Source organism: Apium graveolens, chromosome 5 (assembly GCF_009905375.1).
Source record: "Apium graveolens cultivar Ventura chromosome 5, ASM990537v1, whole genome shotgun sequence".
In the NCBI taxonomy this organism is placed as follows: Eukaryota; Viridiplantae; Streptophyta; class Magnoliopsida; order Apiales; family Apiaceae; genus Apium; species Apium graveolens.
Genome location: NC_133651.1, coordinates 125,417,538 through 125,429,941, shown reverse-complemented (window position 1 = coordinate 125,429,941; position 12,404 = coordinate 125,417,538). Strand labels below are relative to the sequence as shown.

General features: G+C 34.4%; 1 protein-coding gene and 1 pseudogene across 1 annotated transcript; both read right to left on the bottom strand.

Annotated features, from left to right (window-relative positions):
* Nucleotides 1–2,249: 2,249 nt before the first annotated feature.
* LOC141661599 (protein HOTHEAD-like) lies at nucleotides 2,250–5,392 on the bottom strand. The gene is made up of 6 exons (XM_074468606.1): nucleotides 5,298–5,392; nucleotides 4,788–5,142; nucleotides 3,907–4,220; nucleotides 3,235–3,623; nucleotides 2,631–3,133; nucleotides 2,250–2,516 (listed from the first exon to the last, which is right to left on the bottom strand). The coding sequence occupies exons 1-6, from the start codon at nucleotides 5,344–5,346 to the stop codon at nucleotides 2,462–2,464; spliced, it is 1,665 nt and encodes a 554-aa protein (XP_074324707.1). The 5' UTR covers nucleotides 5,347–5,392; the 3' UTR covers nucleotides 2,250–2,461.
* A 1,056-nt stretch (nucleotides 5,393–6,448) lies between these two features.
* LOC141660366 (protein HOTHEAD-like) lies at nucleotides 6,449–12,128 on the bottom strand (annotated as a pseudogene).
* Nucleotides 12,129–12,404: the final 276 nt, after the last annotated feature.

Below are 12,404 nucleotides of genomic sequence, written 5' to 3'. Positions count from 1 at the left end.
ACCCATTACGTTTAGACATTGAAACCTAATCCCCAAATAAGATACAAAAACTTTAAATTTTGAATTACTCAATTACCTATAAAATCCCCAATTCAATACACAAATAAGAGCTCTACTTTATCCTAAAATTAGGAAACAATTCATAAATACAATGAATAGAAGAAAGAAAATTTGTACCTGAAAAGTGAGAAAAAGGATGAATGAGTGAAATATTTAGAAATCAGAATTACGGCTCCTTCTTCTTTAGCTTAGAGAGTTACAGGGACTTAAAAATACACACAGTGACAAAGGTCATGATTAACTGTTACTTCATTTTTTTTATTTTGACTTTTCATATAGACTACTCCTAGTTTTATAAAATTTTGAGTGTAAAAATTGAATGGGCTAAACAAAAATATTTTGGACCGGACTCTATATACATGTAAGTACTAATTTGTTTTTTAAAAATTTCATCCTTGGCGCCCAGGTAAGCCCAGTAATACCTCCGTCCCCCATCATTATACCACTTTGCAAAGTGGTATGCAAAAAAGCAATCATGATGACTTTTCTGCTTGTAGGAATAGTGTGATTCCATTTTAGGCGGTCTTAAGATCCCTTTGTTAAATTGAATTAGCATGCAACTCAAACAAGAGTACGTGTCTTTAGTTAAATACTCCCTCCGTCCCAATGAATTTTTAACATTTGAAATAGAGTGATCAACACGTATTTTAAGGCTCTTATCTATTATAATTATATAAATTATTTTAATTTTTTTTTCGTTTGAATAAAAATTAAATGTTCAATTTTTTATTCAAAAAAAGAAAATCTCAAAAATAAATTATGGAACTATACTAGATAAAAGTCTTAAATGATAAGAAACTACCGGGAAGGAGGTAGTAACTGACAACACCCCTTAGGTTCTATAACACCAACCCCAAATTTTATTTTTGATGTATAATTTCTGAGTTTGTGAATGACATATTATTTTATTTTTGCAATTTATTCCTGAGTAGGGTTGTTCACGAACCGAGCTGTGCACGAACAAGGTCGAGCTCGGCTCGGTAACAGCTCGGTTCGACTCGGTTCGTTAAGAAAACGAGCTCGAGCTCGAACACAAAATTGTGTTTGTTAAGAAAACGAGTTCGAGCCGAGCTTTTTGTATGTTCGGCTCGAACTCGACTCGAACTCGTTCGACTCGAACTCGGCTCGTTAAAGCTCGAAATAAATGTAATATTTTCAAAATATTTTAACAATACATAACCCAAGTTATACATATATACGGAAAGATGGAAAGGTGAAGAGACACAGGCTGTGTCACACAACGATGGAGAGAAACGAGGATGCAGTCATACAGGTACTGAGCCATTCCCCCATATCGCAACTAAATTGTATTGCTTCAAATCAATTGATACAAACATGAATAACACTCCAGATTACTTCCCGTTCTTCATGTAACACCGCACATGATTGACACAATTGTGTGTAATTGGTGTTTAAGTATGTGTGTTCAAACTATTTATGCCGGAGATGTGTCTAATTGTATGTGTTTTTGTTTGTGTTTAATTGAATCCAAGTATTTGGTTAGGAAGAAGAAGCAGCGACAGCAAATATGAGAGGCGGTGAGAGATAAGAAAAGGAAGTAGGTGATTTCTAGGTTAATATTCTTGGATAATGGACTGGGCTTGAATTTGGGCTGGGCCAATAAAGTTGATAATTATTATTTGTTAACGAGTTGTTCGTTAAAAGCTCGAACTCGGCCCGGTTCGAATTTGTTCGCGAACGAGCTCGTGTTCGGCTCGTTAGTTAACGAGCTCGAGCTCGAACACGCTTTTTGTTCGATAAGAAAGCTCGGCTCGGCTCGGTTCGTCAGAAAAAAAAGAGAGCTCGGCTCGTTTATATCAAAACTCGGTTCGACTCGGTTCGTGAACAGCCCTATTCCTGAGTACTCCAGAGTACTCCAGAAGAGCAATGTGATAATGGAAGTCAAGCTTAGATCAACTGTTTAGCATCAATTTCATTAAATATAAAATTGAATTTAACTGTATATTTTGCTGAGTTTATTTTGAGGCAATCTATACATAGTTAATGTACTCATAGTTAAGCTTATACGATGCATAAATGCATTTTTAAACTTTAGTGGAGCCTTATTAATAACTGAGGGATATGGGAATAAGATTAGATATTTAGGCAACGAAGCAGGCGACAATTGTATATAACATTAAAAGTGATTATACATATAACATAATATGAATACAACAAGTATATTAATAACTGAGGGATATGGGAACAAGATTAGATATTTAGGCAACGAAGCAGGCGACAATTGTATATAACATTAAAAGTGATTATACATATAACATAATATGAATACAACAAGTACTTTGGTGTAGTATTTTGCTTATTTAGCTGCAGGCCTTGTTATTTGCAATAAATATATCAATTTTAGAACAGCCTGATTCTTGTACGAGAATGTCAGTCACCATTATACACCAGCTGCTTTCCCAAGCCTCTTTCTCAGGATTTTTGTGCCCATGTACCTATAATTGTGCATACAAGAGGAAAATCAATTCAAAATGTATCATTTATAGTGTGTGCGCTTTTGTGTGTTTGTAGACGCAAAATGAACGGTCGTACTAGGTATAGTTGATTACCTTCCTAACATCATAAGAGTGGCTTGAGGATTAGTTCCAGGGGACTGCACAAACGTTGAACCATCAATAACACGAAGGCCACGGGCTCCAATAACCTCATAACTAGGCTTTATAACCTTGCCTTTGTGGCATCCACCATGGTAGTGCCAGAATGTGAGCAGAGTTTGTCTGCAGTATTTCTCCAAAGACGTTGTAACATCCGCAGTTTTCTGGATAAGATTAAAAGTTTCGCTTGCTGTCAAGTTGAGCAGCTTTGGGAAGGTATCATTGCCAGGCTGCATGAACTCTGCTATGTATTTTGTATTGACAAGCTTCTCAACAATGTGATAACCATTGACACATTGCTGTAAATCTTGAGGATTGCTAAAGTAGTTAAAAGAGATATTGGGAATATCATCAGCATTAGTGTTGTTCAAACTCAGCTCTCCTGTTGACAATGGATTAAAAACCTTAAAAACTATACCACCAGCATTGTAGGCTTCATGTGGAAGCTCCTCATTTTGCTGTTAAATAAGAGCCAACAGGAAATTCTCAATGGTATCAGTCTATTACATCTCTCTCAATATACAGATATAACAACGTTTTCATATGTTAAAGAACAAACCTCCTCAACTGATGTTGAATTATCATGGGAGTAATGAATTGAGCTAGGCGATTGACCAAATCCACTGCTAGCCTCAATGTAAACACCCTCGCGTGTAATCCCAACAGTCTGAACTAATGATTGCTCCACTGGTTTATTAAAGGGAACAATTAAATTATTCTGTGGATTGTCTGCCATGCCTTTGCCAACAAACTGATTGTTAAGCACCACAGATATGTTCATTTGCTCCAACTCTGACTTTGGTCCAATCCCGCTGAGTAGCAGCAGTTGAGGGCTCCCAACTGCACCAGATGACAATATAACTTCACTCTTTTTATTATTTGACAGTGTTGCTTCATGTTGCTCCCCATTTTCATCCTTAAAAATCACCCCAACAGCCCTTGGTTTCCCTGTATTCATATACAAACATGAAATCTTAAGCAATCTTTTCATCAACAAAATTTCTGAATAATGCTTTTTCAGGCATAAACAAAGGGATGTAGCCCCGGCTCAACTCAAAATTTAATAGAGACTTCAGCTTGAAGCTCAAATTTTTAGTTAAAAGTTACTAGGAAAAAAAAATATTTAAGCCCCGCTAACATCCAAAAATTAGCAATAATTTCTTTCAGCGTTGAATGTATTGAAATTCTGGTACGGTTACTGTTCACACTAGCTCTAAGCAATATTTATTACCTGAAGAGTGGTCAAACACAATTTTCTGAGCAGTTGCATGAATTAAAACATCAAGATTTTTGGGATTTGCAGACTTAAGTAGTTCAGCAGCACCGTGACGGATGCCATCTTTGTCAAAAATGGTGCCGCTAATTTTGGTTCCGTACAAGTGTTCAAAAGTGTAACCATTGTCTGGGGTGATCCCAGCTTGTAATAAAGCATTCTTGACGGCTCTTTGCCATGGGTTTAGTACTGGCCGGTGAACAATCTGTTGCTCAATCCAGGGGTATGATTTATAAGCCAGTTTCGAGTCTAATCCTAGTTCCATCAGACTCCTGCAAAACCATTCACATTTTACTACAACTATTATAATTTATAAAATACAATCAGAATGGTAAAATAGTTTTTTTTTTTATTCCGGTGCTGAAAGATTCTTTTGCCAAGTTTTTAAGTTAAACATTGAACTGATAAAACTAATATAGTTGACTTTAGTGTATTAACATGTTACATTTACATGTATACTCCAGTCTCCAGTACTCCTAGATAATAATATGGCTGGCAGACTAACTGATATATCGTTGACTTTATATAACTATAATTTCACTTACACAAAGCCAAATTATCCAGATCTGTACTCCAGATGGTAATGTACTTGCAAACTATTAAAACTGAATTGACTAATGAAGTCATAATATATATTAAGTGTTCGTCCAGATTATGGAATTTCAACTTGTTTTAAGGGAATGTGTATTAAAATCTCATTCTCATTGATCAGGTTGAAATGTCATGATACAAACGGTACCTAGACTCTTACACAGATATCTAATCATTATTGTCCGGAGTCACGAAATAAACCTATCGGGTAAGCTAAAGACAACTGAATTTAAAGTATTTTTGCATACCTTAAACTGGGCCTGGAATAGAATCCAGCATTGATGCTACTGCCTCCACCCAAGATCCTAGGCCTCACATTAAAAACTCCTTCCACAACGAAAGACTGTGCTGGTGAATTTGGTGAAGTATCTACTAGATTTATGTGGAAGTTTTTGAGTGAAGTATTTTTGTTGCCATAAGGGACTCCACCTCTTTCTAACAGCAGAACATTGAAGTTCTGGGAAAGAGTTGCAGCCAAAGGGCATCCTGCCGTGCCACCACCAACTATTATGTAGTCATATTCTTTATTTTTAGCAGCTGATAAAAATGAGCCCGCGTTCTTTATAAATGGGTATTCCTCTTCCCATGTGTTCGTATTCTTACCTGTACCATATATTGACAACATTATTTGTGTAGAAGCGGAAAGAAACAATTAACCGGACTAAGATTCTAATACATTTTTGTACTGAAATCTCATTCCGGCAAACCTGGTTGAAATCTCATGATTCAAACAACACTTAAGTTATATAATTACGTACCTTGACAGAATGTGAACAGAGATAGAAGAAGAAAGAGCTTCATTATCATTAAAATTGCTGCATGCACTCCTTTATTGATATTTTTCCTTGCTGAGTCTATTGCTTGAGTGTGGAGACTATACAATCACAACTGTTATATAGAGAAATGTTGTATATGTATCATGTGTACTCTTTACATATTCTTAAATAACAATCATGTATACAATATTCCCACTTCCCATACGTGTATGTACGACTAAGTTATACTACATAGATGATGGATGATGCATGATGCATGATGCATGATGCATGATGCATGACGCTGTATATATGTATCATGCATGACATTATAGAAGGTTAATGTTAATACTAATAGAATACAAACAGTGTACATCCTGTTCTGCTGATAACCATTTACTACTAATATTGTTGGCCTTGTGCCTAACAACAATTTTCCAGGGTTTCGGTTTTTAAAGATATTCAATTGAGGATGTTGTGACAACACGAATGCAGTACACATAACATGAACAAAGGAATGGGAAAGATATGGTAGTGAAGCATATTAGCTAGCAGCTGCATCAGGATGGATTGTAGCTGATATGATTACAAATCTCTAGGTTTTAAGGTGTTTGAAAATACTCCCTCCGTCCCGGTGAGATGTTTACGTTACTTTTCGGCACGTTTTTCAATGCTCGTTAAAGTATAGTTTCACAATAACTTTTTCAAATTTTTTTTTTGAATAAAAGTTTTATGTTTAAACTTTTATTCAAATTTTTTTTGAAAAAACATTATGAAACTATACTTATAAAAGTCTCGAAATGCGTGCCGAATAGTAACGTAAGCATCTCAGTGGGACGGAGGAAGTAACATTTATGAAATATGTTCGGTTCACATGTTGAATTATTTTGGCAATTCATTTCTGTGGCTGTGTACTCTACAAAACGTATTATAGATATATTAAGTTTTGATTATCTGTTTAGCATCATTTCTATCAAAATACAACTAATGAATTTTGAAATTATAATCTTGTCCAGCTAAAAGATTACTATATTTTGCTGATTTTATTTTGTTGCATACAGTAAATAGTGAAAGTATCCCTTTGCTTTTAAGTAACTTGCAAAGACAGTATGTTACTAATCATCTAATGGCAACAGTTGAATATTACAACGAAACAGGTGACAATCATATATAATATACAGGACATACATATTGTGAATACAACAAGGACTTGCTGTATATTTCTTATTTGTCTGCAGGCCTGGCTATCCTTACACAGGTGATAGCAAGACATTGCAGTAATTATCAATACTAGAATAGCCTGAGTTCTTGTACGTGAAAGTCGGTCACCATTATACATTAACTGCTTTACCTAACCTCTTTCTCAGGATTTTTATGCCCATGTACCTGTACATGTGCATACAACAACAAGATTAGTAAGAAATTCATTATCTTTTGTGCGTGTGTTTCTGTGTGTTGATGTGCTTAGGAAATGAATTATTTGTAGTATGTATAGTTAATTACCTTCCTAGCATCATTACTGTGGCTTGAGGATTAGTTCCTGGGGCCTGTACAAATGTCGAACCATCAATAACACGGAGGCCATGAGCACCAAGAACCTTATAATCAGAGTTTATGACCTTGCCCTTGTGGCATCCCCCATGGTAGTGCCAGATTGTGATCACAGTTTGTCTGCAGTATTGCTCCAAGGACTTTGTAACATCAGCAGTTTTCGGGATAAGATTAATAGTTTCGGTCACAGTCAAGTTGAGCAGCTTTTGGAAGGTGTCATTGCCAGGCTGCATAAACTCTGTTAGGTATTTTGTTTTGACAAGCTTCTCAAGTAGGTGATAACCATTGACACATGTCTGTAGATCTTGAGGATTGCTAAAGTAGTTAAAAGAGATGTTAGGAATATCATCAGCATTAGTGTTGTTCAAACTCAGCTCTCCTGTTGATAATGGATCAGAAACCTTAAAAAGTAGACCACCGGCATTAAAGGCTTCATGTGGAAGCTCCTCATTTTGCTGTTAATCAAGTACCAATTTGAAATATTCTATGTTGTCAGGTCTCTTATAAACTTACACATATAACAAGATTAAAGTAACATGGTCATATTTCAAAGGCCTACCTCTTCAAGTGAACTTGAGTTATCATGAGTATAATGAATTGTACTAGGGGATTGACCAAATCCACTGATAGCCTCAACGTAAACCCCGTCTCGTGTAATGCCAACAGTCTGAATTAATGATTGTTCCACTGGTCTATTAAAGGGAACAATTAAATTATTCTGTGTATTGTCTGCCATGCCTTTGCCAACAAACTGATTGTTAAGCACCACAGATATGTTCATTTGCTCCAACTCTGACTTTGGTCCAATCCCGCTGAGTAGCAGCAGTTGAGGGCTCCCAACTGCACCAGATGACAATATAACTTCACTCTTTTTATTATTTGACAGGACTGCTTCATGTTGCTCCCCATTCTCATCCTTGAATATCACCCCAACAGCCCTTGGCTTCCCTGATTTCATATACAAATTAGAAATATTAACAATCTTTTCACAGATAGCTGTTCTAAAAATGTATCTTCCACACTAGCTAGCTTACACAAGATTCACTACCTGAAGATTGATCAAACACAATTTTCTGAGCACGTGCATGAATGAAAACATCAAGATTTTTGGGGTTCGCAGACTTGAGTAGTTCAGCAGCACTGTGACGGATGCCATCTTTGTCAAAAAGGGTGCCACTAATTTTGGTTCCAATCAAGTGTTCTAAAGTGTAACCATTGTCTGGGGTGATCCCAGCTTGTAACAAGGCATTCTTTACGGCTCTTTGCCAAGGGTTTAGTACTGGCCATTGAACAATCTGTTTCTCAATCCAGGGGTATGATTTATATGCCAGTTTTGGGTCTAATCCTATTTCCATCAGACTCCTGCAAAACCATTCACATTTTACTACAACTAGTGCAATATGTATCATATTTTACGTTTCATCAAGTTTTTAAGTTAAACATTGAACTAATAAAACTAATATAGTTGACTTTAGTATATTAACATTGATGCTCCTAGATTAATATATATAGTTGACTAACTAATTGTTGGTTTATTAATCAAATTAAGTTATCTAAATGTATACAAAAAACGTGCAACTATGAGTTCACTTGCTAAATTCAAGGAGGGACATCATGCTTCTGTGAGCTGCTCAAAGCAAGGCCAATCTGCTAGTCCTTGTAATTTGTAATCTATTAAAACTAAATTAACATAAAAGAAATCACATTTATATAATGTAACCAAATTCTGACTAAAAATCTAGCCATTTTTGTAACAATGTTTTCATGAATCCAACTATATATAAATTTATTATCCCCAGTCTGGTCAGAAAGAAAAGAGGTATTTGCTAGGCTAAGAATGAGGAATACTTAACTGTATGCAGAGCCAGTCACGAGACCAAACTCTTTATGCTAACAAATGGGGGCACCGCAAAAATTGACTTTTCGGAGACGCATTTTTCTATATACATGATGGAATGAATGCAAAAAAAATTAAAAATATAGGCATAAAATAAATTTTAGGGACACATAATGTTAATTTGTATTCTAAAAGTTCACAAAAAAAATATCTTTCTAGCTTAATTAGGCTGACATAAATCCACCGTAGATATTTGATTTCTTATACTACTTTTGATTTATTGTTTGGCAAAAGAAAAATTGCTTGGGCCTTTATAAATCTCGGGCCGGTCCTGACTATATGTTTCTGAAAACTCAACAAAATTATATCTAAAATCTTGTTCAAAAAGAATAAAAGTACTTAAACATACCTTAAACTGGGTCTGGAATAGAATCCACCGTTGATGCTACTGCCACCACCCAATATCCTGGGCCTAACATTAAAAACTCCTTCCACGACGAATAATTGTGCTGGTGAATCTGGCGAGGTATCTGCTAGATTAATGTGAAAATTTTTGAGGGAAGTGTTTTTGTTACCATAAGGAACTCCACCTCTTTCTAAAAGCAGAACATTAAAGTTTTGGGAAAGAGTTGCAGCCAAAGGGCACCCTGATGTTCCACCGCCAACTATTATGTAGTCATATTCTCTATTTTTAGCAACTGATGAAAAAGAACTTGCATTCTTTATGAATGGGTATTCTTCTTCCCATGTGTTGGTGTTCTTACCTGTACCATAAACAAACAACATTACACATATGTATTTGTAATGATACTTTCTGCTGTACATAAGTTGAAATGTTTTGGTGAATCTTCTTCCATAGTCCATAGATATCATAGAGTTTCAAAAAATTGTACATAGTCAAGTAGAATGTACATAAGTATCATTCTACAAATGTTCATATGTAAGCAAGGACGGAATCACGAATCGAAAACATCATTAGTTCAAAGTGGATAAAAATGAATACATTTAATTTTTATAATAATGTATGTACCTTGACAGAAAGTGAACAAGGATACAAGGAGAAAGAACTTCATTAGCATCATCATGCTGTAAAAATTGCTGCATGCACACTTGTTAGTTCTTTTGCTCAAGTATATGAAGAGCATGTAGTCACCCCCTTTATACAGAGAAGTACTGAATATGAATTATGATGCATAGACATATATATAAATATAAAGAAGCTGGATCTAGCAAGAATGCATAGCTTCGAACCTACTTGTTTACATACAGATGCTTTGACTTTTGCAAATTGTCAAATGTTAATGCTAATTCACTTGCTTAACTCTTATAATCGTAATTTGGTCATCTTTTAAGAAATTTATGCGGTTTCATTAACAAATTTTAATGATTCGTACGTTCTTTTAATAGAAAATATGAAGTCTTCAAAATATGATGTAGCAGAGGAAATATGAAACTAGGACTTGTATGTAACACTTTGTAAATTATTACTTTCGTTGACGAAGATTACTTATCAACATGCAGTTGTTGTTTTTGACGAAACAACATGCAGTTGTTTAATCCATTACAGTATTGGATATAAACCATTAATTCATAAGAAAAGAGATTAGCGTCAACTGGCATTGTTTAGGGTACCCATCGCGAACCAAACATTGGTTCGGTTCCGAAACACTTTTTATGCTTAATTATTTAATTTTATTTTGTTTTTATTAAACTTGCGGGGAAACGATGATTTATTTAAGGGTTCATTTGTTAATCTATGAATGATACTAAATGAACTGAATGAGCTATATATAAATAGGCTCGTTAAAATTGTCTGCTGAGTTTCTTTTTTGTTGGATGAGATCCAAATTATTCTGGACGAACACAGTCTAAAAAACTTCACTAAACCAATCACCTCTATCCAGGGCCGGGTCTCAGAATTGAGGGGGCCTAAGCGAACTCAAATTATGGGGCCCTTATAAATTAATAAATCAAGTACAAAATATATATCGAGAGCTACAAATATACTAATAAGTAGAAAAAGAAAACATTATGCAAACTAATCGTATTATATTACTTAAATATAATATGTCTTGCATTTTTTGATGCAAAAATATCAATCAAATTTATAAAATGAAGTTTTTCAACCATATCCTTTTCTATTAATAACATAGCTAAGCCACTTAACCTTTCTTAAGATATAGTTGAACGGATGTAGGATTTTATCAGCTTCAGCTTTGAAAAACTTAGTTATGCATTAGTAATAGTAACCGCTATCGTTAGAAGAATCCTATAAACAATCCAGGCATTTGGGTAGTTACTTTCCATCTCTTTGATGTATGTCAACACGTCAATAGCACTCTTTGTATCTTCTGGAAAATTTCGGCGCAACATACACAAGTCTTCATACAAATCATCACCATTAAGATCTGAATTCTCACCATAATTTGTAATGTTTGCAAGATTATCACAAAAGGTCCTCAACTTTTCAGGCTCAATGGACTTTAACTTCTCAAAATTTCATAAAATTCCAAAATTTTCTTCAAAACTTTGTAATTGTTGAAACCTAATTAGAAAAATACATAATTTAAAAATGTATGACGTTGTGACTTCTAAGACGTTGTGAGATGTTATGCCAATCATTAATGTCCTCTTCATCTAACCGACCCACCAAATTATTTTGGGCAAATAATTTACAACAAAAGCAAAATACTTTATCTAAAGCAACTGAATATATTAACCACTTTCTATCCTACTTTTCCCCATTTGACAAATCTCTAATGTAATGTCTAGAAGACAAACTCATATCAGAAATACATATATTAAAAATTCCAAAATTTTCTTCAAAACTTTATAATTGTTGAAACCTAATTAAAAAAATACATATATTAAAAATGTATGACGTTGTGACTTCTAAGACGTTGTGAGATATTATGCCAATCATTAATGCCCTCTTCATCTAACCGACCCACCAAATTATTTTGGGCAAATAATTTACAACAAAAGCAAAATACTTTATCTAAAGCAACTGAATATATTAACCACTTTATATCCTACTTTTCCCCATTTGACAAATCTCTATTGTAATGTCTAGAAGAAAAACTCATATCAGAAATATCCTTAGAAAAAGTTATATCTTTGACTCTTTTCGTACCCCTCTCAACCAAAAACTTTATCTTGTTATTTTCAATTCTACTCCAATATCCTGGATCATCAACATCAAAAGAAAAATTATCCCTCTCATTCTCATTTTCATCATTCACAAATTGATTTTCAACTATAGTAGTATTATTCACATCACTATTAATATTATGCCCAATATCCATTTCATCAACAACCACATTCTCTACTGTATTTTTTGGAAAATACTTGTCCAGAGAGCATACCTGAGCCTTTTGAAGAGTTTCTCTTCTCCTTTTCTCCTTTCTCTTCTCACCTTCACACTTGTATTTTCTTATCGGAGCCATTGATCTATTTTCCTGAGATTTGTGAATATGAAATGAGTTAAATACTCCAATATTAATACAATCTGTTGTTATAAACAAGAAATCCAAAGAAAAATTTACATATTTGCTTATTAATCCAGCCTTTAGTCGTATAAGCTTTGATTGAATGAATCTAATAGTATGCTCGCTAGGTTTTTCTCACTTGTCTCATGCAAATCAGAGTATAAGGCCCTCCGTCTCTTTGTTTTTAACTTTACCATATTAGTACTTGTTTAATAAAACAAAAATTATTAACTT